The sequence below is a fragment of the Oryzias latipes genome, chromosome 12, assembly GCF_002234675.1.
Source record: "Oryzias latipes chromosome 12, ASM223467v1".
Lineage (NCBI taxonomy): Eukaryota > Metazoa > Chordata > Actinopteri > Beloniformes > Adrianichthyidae > Oryzias > Oryzias latipes.
Genome location: NC_019870.2, coordinates 1440565 through 1460549, shown reverse-complemented (window position 1 = coordinate 1460549; position 19985 = coordinate 1440565). Strand labels below are relative to the sequence as shown.

Genomic DNA, 19985 nt, shown 5'->3' with positions numbered 1-19985 from the left:
CGGATGTCGTTGGTTACCTTGATAAGAGCAGTTTCTGTGCTATGATGGGGTCTAAAACCTGACTGGAAAACATCAAATGAATTGTTTAATAAGAGAAAGTCAGTGAGCTGTTGGTAGACAACTTTTTCAAGGACTTTTCCTAAAAATGGCAGATTAGAGATAGGTCTGTAATTATTCAGTACAGTGGGATCAAGACCGCTTTTCTTCAGGAGAGGTTTAATGACTGCAGTTTTTAAGGCCTCTGGAAATATTCCAGATTGAAGAGACATGTTAACTATTTGAGTAATTGATGGCAACACACTGTTCAGGACAGACTTTAGAAATCTAGTGGGTAACACATCAAGGCAGCATGTAGACGAGCTCAGACGGGTGATGGTCTCTTGGACAGTTTGGTCAGTGACAGGTACAAAGTGAGTCAGCTTAGAGTGAGTAGGTGGCCGTTCGATAGTTATATGTGTTGTGGAGTTGATGGCTTTTTTAATGCCCTGAACCTTGTCATTAAAAAATACAGCAAACTCATTACATTTGGGTGTGCAAACCAGTTCTATTGGTAGCTGGGTTGGAGGGTTAGTTAATCTGTTTACTGTTGTGAAGAGGACACGAGAGTTGCTGCTGCAACTTCCAATGATTTCAGAGAAGTACCTTTCCCTTGTTCTGCATAAGATCTGGTTGTAAGCGTACAACTCCCCCTTATACATTTCATAATGAACCTGGAGTTTTGACTTGCGCCACTTTCGCTCAGCTCTGCGGCACTGTTGTTTCTGTGCCCTGACTAGATCATCATTCCTCCAGGGAGCTTTCTGTCTATGTTTTCTCAATTTAACCTTCATAGGGGCAATGGCATCCAGAACATTCAAGATGCTAGAAGTAACAGAATTCAGCATTTCATCAACATTGGCACCAGAGACGTTTTCAGGGTTTATCATTTCTACAAACTGTGCCCTAGTGCTCTCATTTATTTGTCTCCCCTGGACAACTGCAGGGCCAGGCGGTGGTTTGGGAGTAACAGACAGGTCAAAGAATACACAGAAATGATCAGAGAGGGCGACATCAACCCCCTTTGTGATGAGCAGGTCCAGAGTGTGCCCTCTGCTGTGGGTGGGGCAACTTACATGCTGAATTAGATCAAAGGTTTCAAAGACAGCATTGAGCTCTTTTGCATTTCTGTCATTGACATTATCAACATGAACATTAAAATCACCTGTAATGACTAGACCATCAAAGTCTGTGCACACAACTGAGAGCATTTCAGTGAAATCATCAATGAAACTTTGGCTGTGCTGAGGAGGTTTGTACATGACTATGCAGAGTAAGGGAGGAGTTTGTTTTAACTCAATCTTAAAGGACACATACTCAAATGATGAAAACACACCAAATGATAGTCTGCGGGTTGCAATATTATCTCTAAACAGTGCAGAAACGCCTCCACCCTTTTTATTTTCTCGTATTTCCGATACATGTTTGTAGTTGGGGGGAGTTGATTCGACTAGAACTATGTTTCCTGTGTTTTTGTCAAGCCATGTTTCAGTTAAAAACATAAAATCAAGATTAAAAGAAGAGATAAGATTATTGATTAAAAATGATTTGTTGCATAAAGATCTGACATTGAGTGCAGCAAGTTTGAGATTAGTTTCCTTGGGACTGGTCAAAACCTTCTTGCTGGGGATATGAACTAGATTTCTTTGATTGGACAGTCTTACTGCCCTTCTTTGCATTCTACGTAGTGCAACTACAGGTATAGCACCAGAAGGAAGCTGTTCATCACAGGGCCCCAGTTTGACATAACCTTTCCTAGGACACTGGGGGCCCGTTTCATCCTAGCTCTGGGGGATAGCACGTCTAGAGGTGCGCAGGAGAGGTTGAGTTGAGGGTAGTTTGGGTGATGGACCAGGAGGAGCGGGAGCTGGACGGGATTTGGGTGAACGACGGAGGGGGCGTGTTGGAGGGGCTTTGGATGAAGGAAAAGGAGGGGGCGCTGGAGGGGTAGGAGAGCTCCTGTGCGGTGTGAGGCTCACAGGTGTTAGGGGAGCCATCTTAATTCCTGACTTAATGAGGCTATCAAAATGGCTAGGTAGGGCCATGGATGAAAGTGGGGGGGACGAAAAGCAAAGTGAGTCTTCACTGGGAGTAGATGTAGCAGGGGGCGCCCAGAGCTGGTCAGATGGTGGTATTTCTGGGGACAAATCTGGTGGTTGTTGTTGTGGTTCTGCAGCTGAGTCCTTAGATGGAGGTGGTTGTGGTGCTGGTGCTGCCGGATCCAAGTCTTTGACCGGTGGTGGTGGTGGAGGTAGTTGTTGTTGCCGTTGTGCTGTGGTTCCTGGGACACTGGCTCGGTCCTTCCTTGCTGCCTTTTCAGGTCAAGTCAGTTCAAAAATAACACGTAGTTATCAGACAGTTATTTTACTTTCATTCAAATTAATTCAATTAAGTAGGTGAAACTTTGGTGCTGCTGTCAGATCGGCACCGCAAGGGATTAATTGTGGGATACCATTCCCTTTGCCTGTCTGGACGGATTTGGGTTTAAGTGTGGCTTTTTGACCAAATGTGTTTAGTTGTTTAGCTGTTTTACTGTGTTTCACTGAGTTATTTTTCCTACTTTGCTCAAGTCTCTGCACCATGAGTGAGGGGGGGGGGGGGAGAGGATGATGAGTTTATATAGCACCCCTACATCCAAATAATGTACTGACAATGTTGGAAAAGTCTTAAATGGATGTACTCTCCAGGCGAATATCGTTTTGTTCTTTTTATTGTTATAAAAATGGGTATATCTGCGGCTCAAACTTAGACATTTGAGAGTTCAAGAATTATAATTCATTAAGATGGAAAAAATATTAATTGAATTGGAGTAATAAGACATTTAGTTAAATAAATATGTAAATTTTAGTTGAATAAACACTAATTAAGTTTTATAGACGTAAGAAATTAGGTTGAATAAATTTAACTCAATTACGTGTTACCAATTAAAGTAATTCATTTACGTTGGACACGTTATATATATACGTCACAATGTAATTGGAAATAAGATCAGAAACTCGTGCGTTTACTTTTTCCATTCTTTTTCTCCAAGCAAAAACTCTTTCTTTTGCTGATGATGCAGCCGTGTTACTTTATTGATGGACGTATAATCTTCATACGCCGTCATTTAAATCTCAGACTCCGTCTCACTGAAGTATAGCGCTTTCTTTTTTTCTCCACGCGTTTCCATGGTGACTCCTTAAATCTGTGATCCATTGAGAATGTTTGTATGTACCTGCTGTGCACGTGCATTAACCCAGGGTTACCAAGTGGAGTGTAATTATGCTAACCCATATCCGGTCTTTAGGAACCGACATACCCAGAGTAAGCAAGTTCAGGCGGATTTCAGCCAGAGTTCAGGGTTAAAGTCAGGGGAGTTTAAACAGGCCTTCTGGAATACCCCCCTGGTTGTTCAGCATCCAACAATAAAAAGATTAATGAAAGATCACGAAGATGGCGATTCGATTTTTCATCTGCTCACATGCCAAAGAGGACAGTTTTCTGGTTTAAGAACCACAGTGACTCTTTGAAGGCATCAAACTCTTTAATAAACCCCAAAAAACTCAAATCAGCACCAGAGGGGTGCATTTATTTTCATTTGTTCCAATGGTTTTCATGTAGAAGTATTGCATTATATGAAAAAATTTCTTTATTAAAAACATTTTTTCAAGTGTTTTCGGGTTCTTTTGTATTTGGAAATTTTTTCAGAGCCAATTTCTTTTAAGAACTGCAAAAAATACTAATAGAACAGGAATTAGAAGTAATTATAAATGATTGACTGCTCCAAAGGTTTTTGTTATTTAAAATTAAATTTACACTTGAAAAACAGTTGTAAATAATGGATCCATTACGAACTTTATTGCTAAACATAAAGCAACATTTTGAAGTTTCATTATTTTTAGATTCAAATGTACATTTTATAACTATATTTTTACCTACTAAAAAGGAATACCTGTATTTTTTTAGTCATAATTTCCTACTTCAAGAAAACATTGACAAATTAGAAAACTGTCATCCTGACTGGTCATAAATGATCAGCTGCTGGATCAACTGTTCCAAGTTTAATTATTTTGACAAACACTGACGAAAAGAAGTACAAGTAGACACAAATGAGACACACATCGTCTTATTTGTTCAAATTTATTAGATATTCTGTTATGTTCCATTGTCTAAATCTTCGGTCACAGCGTAAAAGCCATGAAAAAGAAAAAATAAGAGAACTAATCTTTACATTCACTACCAATTCCCCTGATTTTGCCTCATTAGAAAGAGAAAATTTTGTACAATGTGAATCTTTGTCTTCCAAAAACAAAAGTGAACACAAAAGAGAAACAGTAGATTCTGCAAGTGCTTCTTCTGGATAACAATAAGAAAAACAGTATTTTGGACTCCGTCTTTTCCCGCCAGTCAAACTGCACCACACGCAGCCTGAATTCCTGCAGGGGGCGGGGCTCCCGTCGCCTTCGCACGCGCTCGGGCCCGTCACTCCTCGCCCGGTGATCAGAGGTCTGGCTGAAGCGAGCGTGAAGGCGAGGCGAGGCCCGTCTGTCAGCCCCTCTCCCCGCAGGCTGAGGCAGTTTCTGAGAAAGCGCCGCTCCAGGGAAGCAAAAAGCAAACATGCACATCTAGCCGTTTTAGTCCCCCCCCCCCCCCCCGCTCCGAGCGTGACAGGGGGCTGCAGGGCGGTCCTGACTCATCCGCCGCTCGCCCGTAAAGCTGCACATTCATAATAAGCATGAGTGAGGTACGGTTTGCGGGGCCGATCCCTCCCACCCTGGAGGCGCGGCGCGGGATCCACTGACGCGCCCGATGGCTCTGGACTCCCACTGCAGCTTGTATGTACAGTTGGAACATGGGTCTAGTATAAAGCACGCGCACGGACAGCTCTGTCTCACATAAAACCATACAAAACCTAAAAAATCTGGACACACCCTGATCAAAGAAAGACTAAAAAAAAACTGCAGCTGACGAGCTGGGAACAAAGACAGCTGATCGGAGCACCTGATCGCCCCGCGCACGTCTAAAACCAAAGGACTTCCGGCTGCACGGGTTCCTGTGGTGGGGGAGCCTTGGTCGTGGCGGATCTGCCGGGACCCTTTTCTGTCCGCGATGGGGAAAACACCCGACATAAAGTCGAGTTTGAGTCATGCAGAGAGCGTCAGGGTCCTCTGAAGCCCTAGAGAGGAAGGCCATGCAGCGAAGGCCCTCCCCAGCCCTAAGAGTGAAGGCAAACGCTGGAACGGGGGTGTCAGAGCACAGACTCTCCTGCAGGGGGCGCACGTCAGCTAATGCTCTGTCTGAGCTGCTCGTTTACATGCTGGGACTGGGGGGGTGTCTGTCGTCCACATGCGCGCACTTCAGGAGGGGAGGGCTAGTTTGTGTGTGTGTGTGGCGGGGGGGGGGGGGGGGGGGGAAACAATGACCATAAAAATGACAGAACCGTGAAAACAGACTCTAGGGGCGGAGCTCCGATGACCCGCCCAACTCCACTCATCCGGGACATCGAGTCACTAAAAACAACATTCTAATTTAAAAGGCTGGACGTCCTCGTCACGGCTTTGACCCCCCCCCCCCCCCCCCCCCCCGAAAAAAACCAAGCCCGCTGGAATAATTCACTAACAAATACGTATCAGGCAATCAAGTTTCTTCTGTTTGCAAAAATTAATTATTTTTGTTTTCTGGGTGAACAGGAGGCCTGTGATCCAGGGGGGGGATCCTGTACAGTACTGTTAACCAATCACATCAAAACCCCCCCACGATGATTCATATAAGACAGGAGAAGAGGTGGGGGGACATCCTCCTCGGTTTGGTGGGTGCCTCTGATGACATCATCATGACGGGGGTGGGGGTTTGTTGATTTGCCTCAATGCTCGTGAGCAGCACTGGTGCCTCGGATCGGACCCGTTTTTCGAAGCTGCAGGGGGGGAGAGGAGAGAGCGGCGTCACTTCGGCTGAAGAACCACTGCATGGGCTCTAACAGAACCCGCAGACGCCTGCAGATGACCACAAAGGCGTGCAGATGCCCGCAGACGCCCAGACACCTGCAGACATCCGCAGATGCCCGTAGACGTCCACAGATGCCTGCAGACACCTGCAGACATCTGCAGATGCTCGTAGACATCCACAGATGCCTTCAGACACCTGCAGACATCTGCAGATGCCCGTAGACGTCCACAGATGCCTTCAGACGCCAGCAGATGCCCAGACACCTGCAGACGGCCGCAGACGTCCACAAACGCCTGCAGACACCTGCAGACGGCTATAGACAACTGCAGACGCCTACAGATCCCTGTAGACGACTACAAATGCCTGCAGATGCCCAAAGGCACCTGCAGACGGCCGCAGATAACTGCAGATGGTCACAGACGCCTGCAGATGCCCGCAGACATCCTGTTCAGTCACACACGGTCAGACTTTGGGAGACTGAAGCCTCCAGAACAGATGAGATGGAGCTGCAGGCGGGAAATGTGAGTGAAGATGATGAAGGTGAGCAGCAGGCAGAAAAAGACAACCAGGAGCTGAAAGCTGTTCTTCTCTGCAGTCAAAGGAGGCACTGATGCTGGTGAAGGTTCCTCTAGCTAACTCTGTGCCAAGTTGGTACTGGTACCAACACATATGGAACTACCGGTATCAACCTATAAGGTGATACCAGCAACGATGCAAACAGAGCTACTAAACGCATACAGTACTACGGTACTTCTGGTACTCATACATGCAGTACTACTGGTACAAATGCATAGGGAAGTACCGGTACCGGCGCATCCAGAACTAATGTTTTTGACGTTTACGGTACTACTGGTAGAAATCAATTTTCTTTTCTGACGCATCGGATGTGAGATTCAGGAGCGAATCAGGATTAAAGTAGGTATCCAGCACATCGAGTATCTGCTCTGGAAAACAAACCTGGACTGTCAGTTGGGCGTTTTTTTTTTTTTTTAGAAAACACAGAGTACTACCAGTATTGTAAAAAAAAAAACAGATTATAATGGTTCATTTCAGACATGTCAGTCACTTATTCAGTTTTCTGTACGATTCCAGCCAATCATTTTGCTTTTCCAGTGATTGTGGGCGGGCTCACATAAAAATAGGTGTGGCCGTGAGGGTGGGTGGAGCTTCAGTCAAAATGTCAAAGTGAAAGTTAGTCTGTACTTCAGAACAGGATTGCCCTGAGGGACCAGAGTGGCGCTCTGAAAAAAGGCCGTTGTCACGGCGACGAGCGTTGAAACACGAGTTTACTGCAGCACGTGTGAAAACAGATGCGGCGCTGCAGCGAGGGAGAAAATAAAGCCTCTTCAGGCGCTCTCCTTCATTCTGTCACGGGGCTTCGTCAGACCTTCATGCTTTTGGGAAAAATTCATTTTAATTTTTGAAGCAGCGGTTTGACCAGTTTAGGCACCAGAACCATTTCAAAAGTGCCGGTTTAATAAAATCCAGACAGTCCCCGTCCCCAGGAAGTGATGGCGTGATGTTTGATCGTCTGCAGGAACCTGACAACACTCCCCCAGCAAGGTCTTTTCTCTGAAAAAGGAAAAACGGGTCAACTTTTGGTCAGAAGGTAAGTCAATATTTGGGCTTAAATGTGAATCCTGGAGGGGAAGAACGACTAGACAGAGGAACATCAGCATCAGGCGACGCTTTGATCTGCAGCAGAAGAACGAGCTCCAGGAGACCAAAGCAGACCAGCGTCAGGATGAAATGGAGATGCAGGAAGGAAGACGCGTGCAGCGGGAAGTTCTCCCAGAGACGGACACGGATCCATGCGGCGGCGGCGCCACCACTTACTCAGCCTGCCTCTAGTGTGTGAGCTACAGCGGCGGGCTCTACTCGTCCGTCGCAGAGGTGCCTCGCACGTCACCTTTCTGACGCATCTGATGTGAGATTCAGGAGCAAATCAGGGTTAAAGGTCACATTCAGCACATCCAGTCTCTGCTCTGGAAAGCAAACCTGGATCGGGAGTTTGGGCGTTTTTTTTTTTTTAAATTAACCAAAACTTGAGTTACAAAGTGTAGTTGAATCAATTTCACAAATTGCTCTTCTTTTCAAATATTTAAATGTTTCGTTCAGGAGGAAAACTGCTTTCTTTCTGGATCTTATTCACTTTACAAGCAAAACTTTAAACAGAATAAAAATGTCAGTTTCCCCACTGAACAGCATGAATTCAGCAGTTCCAATCCAGAAATCAGGAGAAAAGGGCCTCACCTCCTCCAGCTCCTTCTGGGTCTCCTCCTCCATCCGCCGGATGTCCTCCATGGTCAAACCCACCCATTTGTCGATCCAGCAGAACAGCTGACGGTGGAAGTTGGTGAAGATCCGCTTCTCTTGCTGCGCAGACAGAGAACCAACAGTTTCATGTGAGAGAAAGAAAAGCCCCGAGGTGAAGCCCCTGCACAGACGGGCCGGCTTTACCCTGTGGATGAAGTTCTCCACTTTGGTCTGCAGCCCCCACCACCTGAACTTGACCGTCACCAGCTTGTACGCACACATGTACGGACAGTCCGTCTTCAGCTCGTTCTGCGGAGGAAAAGATGCAGCCGTCACGGGGATGAGGACCACAGCGGGGAGCGCCAGGAGGACGTGTGGGGTACCTTCCATTCGGGCCCCAGCGGGCCTCTGCCCGTCTTACTAGACTGGAAAAGAGCCGGATCCTCCTCGGGTTTGTAGTCCTGAAGGCAGAAAAGGTCAAGCAGGTTTGCTTTTTCCACTTTTGACAAAAGACAGAAAAGCAGATCTGATGAAAGAGTTCATTTAAAAATGGATTTACAAACATTTCACACACGCACACAGACGCACGTGCACACACGTGCACACACGTGCACAGCTCTGTGGTGTTTTAATCCGTCAGCAGATGGGCCTTCAGATTTAGCTGTGGCCTCCACTCTGATCCACTTAAGTCATTATTGTGAAGAAGCTCGCGTCAGGCGGGATGACTGTGACCCCCCCCCCAGGTCGGAGACCTCCTAAAAGAGGCTCGGTCGCATCAAGAACCGCATTAGTCCCAGGAGGGAAATTAAAGATAAGAAGAAAACTGGAGGAACTTTTTTATTATTGCCCCCATTAAAGGAAAAAATACCAGAAAGTTCAGGAGGAGAACGATCGACTTCTGCTCCGTGGGGATTCATCTGGTTACATCATCAACGCGTCACGGGCCAAAGCAGAGCTCCTGATTGGTCGACATGACGCAAAAATTCTTCCTAAGTTGGAGCTGTAACGCCCCGAACACGCTGCTGCAGGACTGCGGCGCCCCGCGTTCACAGAAACCATCTGAACATCGACCTCCCATTGAAACTGAACCCTCCATTGTGGGGTTCAATGTCTCGCCCAAAGACACTCTGACATATGGACGGGCAAGGCGGGAACTAAACCGGCACTCTTCTGGTCAGAGGTTGACCGCTGTAGTGACCTACAGATCACGGGTTCTCTTTAGAACATACCTGGCGATAAAGGCAGGAACAGAGTTCCTACCGAGCTTCACATTATAATCATTGATAACTAGTAAAAGTAACTTCCTGTTTACACTTTCCTCAGTTCTTTAGCACAAAAGCATCGAGCGTTTAAGAAATGATCAACAGTTGAGTCAATTATTTTCACTTTGTTAGCATTTCCTTCATTTAACGTCTCCCGTTTCATCCTCTGTCAGCTTCTATTCTGCCGTTAAATGTCTTCTTCAGAATCAGAACAGGAATTACTTTCATCATCCCACACGTGGGAAATTTGCGACATTTCTTCATGTGGCGCTGAATTTGTTTTTTCATCGGTTGGTTTTTGCGTTCGGCGATGTGCGACTCAGAGGTCTGGGGTGGAACCTGTCCGTTTCCGCCCCGTTAGCCTCCGGCTGCACCGCCGTGCGGACGGCGAGCGGCTCTGCTGCCTGGCTTCCGCCCACAGATCCCAAATCCAGTCACAAACTCACTCCAGGAGCCACTTCGTCTCTGCTGGCGATGTCTATAGGCACCACCTCCACAGTCCGCCACGTCTGCTCGTCCAGGTCGTGCACCTGTGAGGAGAACCAGCCTCTTTGGTCAGGAGTTCAAATGCAAAGAACTGAGAATGCTTTTTGTTTTCTCCTGATTCAGACACAGACGGCTTTCATCTCTGTTTACGACTCCACAGAGTCACAAAAGGGTTTCAGAAAACAGAAGAATGAAGCTTTGTGTCTGCAGGGGGGGAGGAGGGCTGGAACCCCCCCCCCTGAATTTGCACTTTGACGCCTCGTATTGTGAAGCCGCTGATGTCAGACCCATGCAGCTGTCCTCATCTGTGTGGCCATAACCTACCTGCAGCAGGTGAAGCCACGCCGCGGGTTGCACTTACGTTTTCTACTGTTCCCATGTCGGGTTTGTGCCACGTCTCAATCTTTATCATGAAGTCGTCTTTCATGTACTCGTTCTGAAACGTTCAAGAGGGAAAGTGTTCAGCAGGAGGAAGAGGAGCCGGCGTCAAGCGGGTGAACGGAGGAGACCGCCGACCGGCGTGAATGGAGGGTCGTGGGAGTCGCCTTAAACTCTGCAGCTAAATCCAATGAGCCAATCAGACTTTTGGACTGAAGCCCCTCCTGCATTGATCAGCCTGGACCTAGTTTTATCACGCTAGCTATTAAGTAACAGGAGCACGCCAGTGAGGAAAGAAACCTCGTTAATACCACAGGAGGCGAGTCGGACCTATTTTTTATATACTGTATTTATACATAGTGTGATATGTACACTCACCAGCCACTTTATTAGGCACACCTGTCCAACTGCTCATTAACACAGATGTCTAATCAGCCAATCACACGGCAGCAACTCAGTACACGTATGTAGACACGGTCCAGACCACCTGCTGCAGCTCAAACCAGCATCAGAATTAGCAAGGAAGGTGATTGAGGTGACTCTGAAGGTGGTTGTTGGTTCCAGACGGGCTGGTCTGAGGAATTCAGAAACTGCTGATCTGCTGGGATTTTCACCCACAACCATCTCTAGGGTTTACAGAGAATGGTCCTAAACAGAGAAAATATCCAGAGAGCTGCACTTCTGTGGGTAGAAATGTCTCGTTGATGCCAGAGGTCAGAGGCCAGACTGGTTCCAGCTGATGGAAAGACAACAGGAACTCAAAGAACCACTGGTTCCAACAGAGGTCTGCAGAAGAGCATCCCTGAAAGAACAACACGTCCAACCTGGAGGCAGACGGACTACAGCAGCAGAAGACCACACCAGGTACCACTGCTGTCAGCTAAGAACAGGAAACTGATGGTAGGGTCAGAATTTGGAAACAACAACATGACAGCATGGGTCCATCCTGCCTTGTCTTAGCGGTTCAGGCTTGTGGTGGTGGTGGTGTCATGGTGTGGGGGATGTTTGTTGCTGACCATGTCCATCCCTTCACGACCACAGTGTTCAATCTTCTGATGCTCCAAGTCATCAAGCTGGAATCATCTCAGACTGGTTTCTAGAACATGACAATGAGTCTCTGGACTCAAACGGCCTCCACAGTCACCAGAACCCAATAGAGAACCTTTGGGATGTGGTGGAACGGGAGACCAGCATCATGGATGTTCAGAAGACAAACCTGCAGCAACTGAGCGGTGCTGTCATGTCAACATGGACCAAAGTCTGAGGAATGTTTCCAGAACCGCGTTGAATCTATGCCACCAAAGATTGAGGCAGTTCTAAAGGCAAAAGGGGGTCCAACCCGGTACTAGTGAAGTGGACCTGATGAAGTAGCTGGTGGGTATACCAGTGTGTACATATCTGAAAATCTGTCACATTTCTTATCAATTTATGACTTGATTTAACCATGTATTAGTAATTTAAACCAAACTTCATGTTACACCATTGAGCTGAATCATGGGGAAAAAGAGCCGCTGCATCCCTGCTGCAAACACTGAAAGTATCAAACTTTTTCATGTTTTCTTTCATCACACCAGGCTTAGTATGAGCCAAGTGATGGTTTTTCTCCATTGTTACTTACTTATCAGCAGCTTGAATAAAACATTTGTCTGAATTTTTGTTTTTTTGTCGTTTTGTACACAAATCATAAATCATACCGAAACCAAACCCTAAAAGTCGACATTTGAACTAATTTGTGGTCCCTACTTTGTGTAGACATAGAATTCTTTTGCTATTTTAGATTTTGCTTGTTTTGATTGCTTGAATAAAACAATTCTTCATTCTAGTAAGGCTTTTATGATACAATGTTTTTAAAGATCTGCATCAAATTAATCTGCAAAACGTCTGCAGAAGTGAAAAGAAACTATTTTCCTTTTTATTTAAAAGAGTTTTTTTTAATCCTTTTTCCACAGAACTACTTGTTAAACTAATCACATTTGAGTTCTAAGGGCTTCAGATGACTAAAATTACTAAAATCTTTGATAACTTACCGTCACGACTGCAGAGGAAGGAGCAAAAAAAAGAGAGAAAGACAAAGATCCTGTTAGCGTCAAGTCTGTCGGGTTTAGAAAACACTTTCAAACCGAACAGGGATGCCTGATGGGAATCTTTGTCAACTTACTGGTGCGACAGTATGGATACGCGTTCCAAGCCTTTTCGTGAAAAACTAAGGCTCCCTCGGGTGCGATCATCTTTACGTAGCCCGGGACTTTGCTGCACAGAGGAAGACAAACCTTCAGGAGAAGATCCAGGCCTCCTTTCCTCTCATCATCTTAGAGCGAATACAAACTTGGCAGCTTCACGTTTGCTGTGAGCTCAGATGAGCAGAGGCTCCGAGTAAAATCTGCAGATTTACCTTTTTACAGAGGACACAAATGACACTAATGACCTAACTGATGCTTTTGTCAAAGGAGGAAGGGCTTCACGTTATAGAAACTTGGAGCCGTGTAAACGTATGCAGATGACTGCATGCCGTTCCTTTAAATATTTGCAAACGTTCTTCACAGCCAGAAAACTTCAAAATAAAAGCTCACTTTAGATTTTGGATTATTATTATTTTTTTCTTAAGATTAGTAGAGAACCGGATGTTTTTGTTTTTCCCTGAAGGTCTGAAGCACCTGGACAGTTTCAGCCTCATGAAAAGATGGAAATACGACCTTGACTTTTTTGATAGCTACAGTTTATAGGACTGTTAAAAAAAGGTTTAAAATTCCACTGTATCATGAATTAAATACCACAAACAGTGATAATGATCATAAATCAGAAAATAACGAAGCTAAAAGAGGAACCAGGAGCGACTCAAACAGGCATGTTCAGCGTACGTGGACCTCCACTTGCCTCTTTAGATGGTATATTTTGTGTGTGTATTGTCCCTTCTCCCCTTCCTTCTCATAGGGCTCATTTTTGAGGACTTCGATGCCTTCGCCTCCTCCGGTCTCATTCTTGCTGGCCTCTGCCACAGAGTAAAGCTGCCCAACTTGATACTGCAAAGCAGAGAAACAGACGGAGTGAGCGGGCAGCCTTAACCACAGCCACAAATCATCAGGTTACCTGGGAAAAAAGGGGTCGATTAAGACAGGACCCGGAGCCGGCGGAGGCATCCAGGATGCAGCCTCTAGAGGCTGCTAAAGTTTAAAACTTACGTCGAGCTCGGTTCACGAGTCAAATTCGCTGCTCAGCGCTCGACCAAAGATTTGATCATAGAGTTGATGCTCATGCCGCATGTGGGAGGAGCTACTGTCAAAAGCTCCATCGCTACATGGAAGCTTTGACTGTACCAGAGTAGCCGTACACCTTGTTCACGGTGATGAAAGACGCAAATGATGTTTAGAGATCAGGTTTATTCCTTTTGAAGATTTCTACAAAGCATCGGTTATCTCCGTGTCTGGGTTCATGACATCATTCAGAGATTCTCCCGGTACGGTGAGCTTCACCGTCTACTGCAGGAGCTGGTCTGAATGACGGCGGTTTCAGCGGTACTTCCTTCATTCTGTGACCCAGTGTGACGACCTGCTGTCCCGCAGTAGGCCAACGAAAAAAAAAAAAAAAACGAATACAGTTAGAGGAACTTTTTTTTTTTATTATCGTCTCCATACCACTAAGAAGAATATCAAGGTCCAGGAGGAGAACGATCAGATTCTGCTCCCTGTTGGTTTTGGACTCCACCCACTGATGCCAAAGGTCAGTCACTGATTGGTTGATCCATCCCAAATACTTTGCTGAACACGGCACCATGGCTCAAAATGCACTGCTGCTAGATCGCCACGCCTGACACCATAAAGGCATCATCGGACCTCTCAACGCAGCTGTAAAACTATTAATACAGCATTTTTATTATATTAAATTCTTGTATTAATAATTGATATTATTATTTATTTATTTTTAACCTTTATTTATCCAGGAAATGTCCCATTGAGATTAAAAATCTCTTTTTGGGGGGAGTCCTGGCTAAATGATTACCTACTATGTAAGAATATGTCATATTTTTAAATGTTAATAATCAGGATTTTTGCTGATGGATGAAACTGTCCTGTTGTTCAGAAGAAGGATGAGCATCAAACTGCGTCTGTGATGGACGTCTGAACTCCACAGCACCACCACAAAAAGCTCCATGAAGCCTTTTCTTTACAAGAACAAATGAACAAAATATCTGTCTTAAAAACTTGACTCACCTCTTCCACAGAGACCGGCAACACAACACGGCTGGGAGGAAAACGCCGGGCGGCGAAGACGGCGAAAGGAGACAGAGAGGAGGAAATGTGAACACAAGGAACCCACAAATAACACAAAGATCTCACACCCTTCTGTCTGGGCCCTGATAGAACCAAGCGCTCATCTTCACATTCAGCACACAGGCTTTCAGATGAGGAAGATATGAGAATTCAGACGCCTGCGGCTCACTCAGAAACAAAACAACAGATTCACATTTAAAGTCAGAAAAACAAAATCAGAGCTGCCCTGGAGCTGAAACAGGAAATAGTTCCTCCTCATCTGAAGCTTGTCTGTAGAGACGCCAAAACTGCCACACAAAGATCAAAAAGTATGGATGTGTTCAACGATGAATCCAGATATCGGGGAGGTGTCCTGCTCTGATTGGAGCCCCGCCCTTAATGCACACATGAAGCGGCTGCTGTTCGCAGACTGAGCCGGCGTCCCGTTAAGAGCAGAAACAGACGCTCGCCGCCACCATGAAGCTGGCAGAAGCCTGGAGGAACCAGGACTTGACAGATTTAGACACCTTCAATGACAACCTGGAAAACACACTGCTAAACAATTACGGTCAATTTAATCAGCTCTGCTGGATCGTTTAAGCTTCAACAGCTGCTGATTTCTTATTCTGAACTTAAAGCTTCAAACACTAGTAGATGTAAACACTTTTTGTGGTATTTTAAATGACCAAACATCCCTGTATACTTTACAGAAAGAGTTGGTGTTGCTGAACCTTCAACCATGTGACATTGCTCAAAGGAACTACCTTTCTGCTGTTTGGATCGACAATAACCAAACTATGCTGCACAGTAAAGTAAAAGCAGGCCTGAACAAAAATTTATTTTAGATTTAAACCTGAAACTTCTCACGTTTAAAATGCCTTTTAGGGAGAACATTTTTATAGCAAATCACCATGGAAACAAGGACAGACGCTTTTGATCAAACCAAACGGTTAAGGAACGAGGAGCAACGAACGCAGTTGAACTTTGAGTAACTGATTTAACAGGAACTGAACCGCCTTCCTTTAAGTTATAACGTTTGGGGAAAAGCTGTGATGTATGTTTATATGTTCATGTTTTTCTGGAGAACCTTTTTGGCGTCAAGACGCCGCTTGTCCACCTTTTGAGGAGAAGGGGGGTCTAAGGGCAGGGATACCCCTCTGTCTGCTGTTTCCATCTCAAACATAGCTCTGGTCTGGGCGTCCAGTGCAGGGATCATTGTTTCAGTATTTCAGAGATGTCAAAGTGTGGCTCTGATGCATTCAAAAAAAACTGAAATCCCTCGTTCTCCATGTCACTGCAGGGACGGAGCCACTTGTACATGTAAACAGCAATCCAGTGTGTTATTGCCTCTGCTCTCACTATTTTCCTTGTTTTTCCCCTCCGCCATTTTTGTTTGTGTATTCTCTTCCTCCGTCCGACAGCCAATCTCGCAACGAGCGCCCCATCTACCCTCCGAAGAATCGTCCTACCAAAGGACGATTAATATAACGTTTTACAGAGTCTTCAGACGTAAATAATAGATGGATACTTTATGAAAACGCATCGAGAATCAATCACGGGACTAAATATCGCGATATATCACCATATCGATATTTTGGCACACCCCTATTCTTTACCCCCATTCAAAGAGGACTCTCGCTCTGAGCCCTTTCCAGACACGGAACAGCCTTTGCAGTGCATTGTGGGAATTACAGAGCATTTGCGGCACATGCTGGCCAGCTCTGGTAGTAACCAGAGATTATCACGTGAGCTAAAGATAATGAAGACAGGGGGTGTTTAGCCCCCTGGCCGACTTGATGGTAATCTGCATCTGTAACGTCTCAAACCAAACATGTAATGTACAAACACGCACACAGGGGGCGGAGCTGCCATGCACGGCGCTAACCAGGCCACCAGAAGCATCAAGGGGTTCAGTGTCTTGCTTAACATCCATGGAGGAGCGGGAGCCACACCTGAAGCGACACTCCCATCAGCTGTCAGTCATTGTGGTGTGTAAAATTCGTTCTCTGCAATTGAACCCTCCCCTGAGGAAGTGGCAAGCTCCAGACAGCTGCGCTCTGGAAGCATTCGGTGGTTTAACCCCCAATCAAACCCCTTAATGCTGAGTTTCAAGCAGGGATGCACTTTTAGAGACTTTGGCATGATGTAAACTCAGATGTAATCATTACGTTTGTTCACTTTGGTCGCAGATTTTTTTCCTCCTGTTTTGGGTCATTTACCTCCCCACCAGTAAAGTACATGGACAGATTAGCTTGGAAACACTCATCGGTGTGAAACTGTGTGGGAGGTGGGTTTTAGCCGACGGGTTATTAGAAGAAGATGGTTAGCTGCCACAAAATTGGATTAACACTCATAGGTTCTGCTCCCTTTCAGCCTGACATAATTGTGGCTTTCTGATAGCGTTATCAGAGGTATTACAGCTCTAAATTGTGGATGAAATTTTTTTTAATTTTGTCTGCTTGAAAGGTGAGAAATGCAGTCACTTCAGCATTGTGTGTGTTGTTGTGAACTTATTTTGCTTTTAGATCTGCACTGTAAAGCAGACAAGTAGAGTCAAGTTATTTAAATAAATAAAAAACTAACAGGTTTACTCGAAACCTTTTTTTTAATTTCAGCTGGACCAATGTGATTATATGTACAAGTACTATTCAAGTCCAAATACACATTTGGTGACCACAACAGATCTACAAACATCAGGCAAAGATCCGGCCTACAAATAAACTCCAGGATTTCATATTTACATGGGAGGTGTTTAGCAGGAAGAAAAAAAGTCTAGCAGGTAGAATGCAGGTATTTTACAAAAAAGAACGTGTACAGAATAACCCAAGCTAATCAAACCCTCAACAACTCAAGCTTTTCATGGTTCCAGCAGCTTCACGAGACAAATAGATAAACAAAATGAAGTGACAACTTTTAAAAGGCAGGTGTTATGTTTGCCAATAACAAAAAAATAATGAAATTAATATTATTTTTAATGCATTGTGTGCCTTAATAACATTTTGGCTCAACTGTGTAAATATATATATATATATATATATATATATATATATATATATATATATATATATATATATATATATATATATATATATATTTCTGCTGAGTAAAGGTAAATCTGAACTAATAAGAATATTATAAACAAAAGAGGTAAGAGGTGCACACCATCTGTGAATAATACTTCAGATGTATGCTTTTGTTGTACAAATATAAAGGGAAGACATTTCTTCCCTTTATATTTGTGTTAAAGTTAAAAAATATTAAAGAAACAATGTAGTTAAATGTGCTTTTTCCACACAGAGAGTGTTGTAGAGAAGAGACTCCTGTTTGTGTTTCATGACCAACTCATTTCGGAGGTTTGTAAAAACTACATGTACCATTGCATTTAGTAAAAAAAACAAGCTTTTCCAAACACAAAAGTGTTTAAAAAGCTCAAAAGCGTCTTTATTTAGACAACTGTAGGTTTACTATGCAGAACAACCAGTGCTAGCTGACCGAAGCTAGCTAGCGCCGACACAGTAACACCCAGAGGCTGCCGTTAGCTCGCAGGGTGCCGCTCTTACATGATCCCGACAGACAGACCAATAATCTGGTCCAGTTCCTTTAAAGGTTCCCCGAACCTCAGCTGCAAACCCGGTTCCAGGAAAATGGCTTAAAACCTCAACTGGGCGAATAGTCATGCTAGCTGCTAGCCGCGTTAGCTGGCAGCTTTAAATCCGACAGCGACGAAACCTTAATCTGTCACTCACGCGACAGCAGCTTAACATTACGACACTTTGCGCGGCTAAACGCTAAACTGCACAGAAGGCGGCAGTTTTTTTCCGCCGTAGAAACATTTAGGGACCGATTTTGAACGACTGGCAACTATACAGCAACCTTTCCACCACTAAAGAGCTAATCCCGAAGCTACCGTTAGCTTGTGCTAGCAACGCCTAAAAAAGACCGGTGTGTCCCGTTATCCACGTCCTGATCCACTCCGCTTTAAGCTGGCTTTTTACCCACTAAAGGGCTAAAAAAAACTCATTGCAAGATTCACGGACGTAAATGAGTGTTCGCTTCTCTTATGCAATAAACAGACTTTGTGAAAAGTAGGAGAAAAAAAGACTGTAAGAGAAAAGAAATACTTGAGACTCACTATTCCTTGATGAGCACCATCTTCGTCACCGGGCCTGCGCATGCGCAGTGATGGTCGACACAACGCAATCAACAAGTTGGTTCCGCCCCCAGCGGCTAATCTGATTGGTCGAAATCTCCACGCCATCATCCTATGTGATGATTGTGGCATTTTTGGGGTCGAGATGACCAATCAGATGATTCCGTGATCTGAGGAGAATTAATCACGAAAAAGAAATGTATTTGAAAACGAGTTAAAAATGTCTACGTAAAATAAAACATACATGCACAGATTTATCAAAAAGAATTTTTCTGGGGTTGACCCCCCCCAGAAAAATCCTGTTGATGACGTGTATCTATCTATCTATCTATCTATCTATCTATCTATCTATCTATCTATCTATCTATCTATCTATCTATCTATCTATCTATCTATCTATCTATCTATCTATCTATCTATCTATCTATCTATCTATCTATCTATCTATCTATCTATCTATCTATCTATCTATCTATCTATCTATCTATCTATCTATCTATCTATCGTTTATGTATTTATTTTTAGCCTCAACATAATTTCTTATTAAACTTTTTTATTGACAGAATGGTTTTTATTCTCCTATTGATTTATTATTATTTTATTTGCAATATACCTGTTTTATCTAATTACCGTATTCAGCACACTTTGTGCTCATAACCTAAATGCTTATATTATGCATATGATGTCTCTCCACCGATATCGTGGCAGCTTCTAACATCCTTGCACATGTGAACAGTGACAACGGTGTGTATTCTATTCTATTCTATTCTATTCTATTCTATTCTATTCTATTCTATTCTATTCTATTCTATTCTATTCTATTCAATATAATACACAAATAACGTCTATTCACAAAGGAGTGTCAGAACTGTATCTAAAAAATGTTTATTATTAGTCTGAATAAAACATATTTTTGATTTGCTACCAAATACAGGGTGGTGGTGGTATGATGGTGTGAAGCTTTTTTGCTACTGTTGAGATGAATTGATACAATTAATAAAATAAACATTCATTGTGTTCTCCCCCTAAAAATCTTGATGTCCACCATCAAAAAAAAGAAAAATTACATCAAAAAAAGGAAAACAAAGTGAAGGTTTTGACGAGTTCTGTTCAAAGTTTGGACTTTAATCTGAGTTTTTCTTTTGACCTTAAATAAACCTTCAAGCTGGACGACCCTCCAAAACGCCTCCACCATCTTCATCAGGTACGAGCAGGGCTTGATGATGATTACCAAAGGCTTGGGAG

General features: G+C 44.2%; 1 protein-coding gene across 3 annotated transcripts; it reads right to left on the bottom strand.

Moving 5' to 3' along the window:
- Positions 1-4139: 4139 nt before the first annotated feature.
- LOC101162302 (phosphatidylinositol transfer protein beta isoform) lies at positions 4140-18802 on the bottom strand. Of its 3 annotated transcripts, none has more exons than XM_004074451.4 (12): positions 18723-18802; positions 14552-14582; positions 13218-13363; positions 12502-12593; positions 12371-12378; positions 10327-10401; positions 9926-10009; positions 8601-8678; positions 8422-8526; positions 8215-8337; positions 7798-7883; positions 4140-5929 (listed from the first exon to the last, which is right to left on the bottom strand). In XM_004074451.4, the coding sequence occupies exons 1-11, from the start codon at positions 18740-18742 to the stop codon at positions 7836-7838; spliced, it is 810 nt and encodes a 269-aa protein (XP_004074499.1). In that variant the 5' UTR covers positions 18743-18802; the 3' UTR covers positions 4140-5929; positions 7798-7835. The 3 variants fall into 3 exon arrangements, with proteins under 3 accessions (XP_004074499.1, XP_020563062.1, XP_020563063.1); XM_020707404.2 differs by lacking the exon at positions 4140-5929 and adding an exon at positions 6938-7533; XM_020707403.2 differs by lacking the exon at positions 7798-7883.
- Between the last annotated feature and the right edge of the window lie 1183 nt (positions 18803-19985).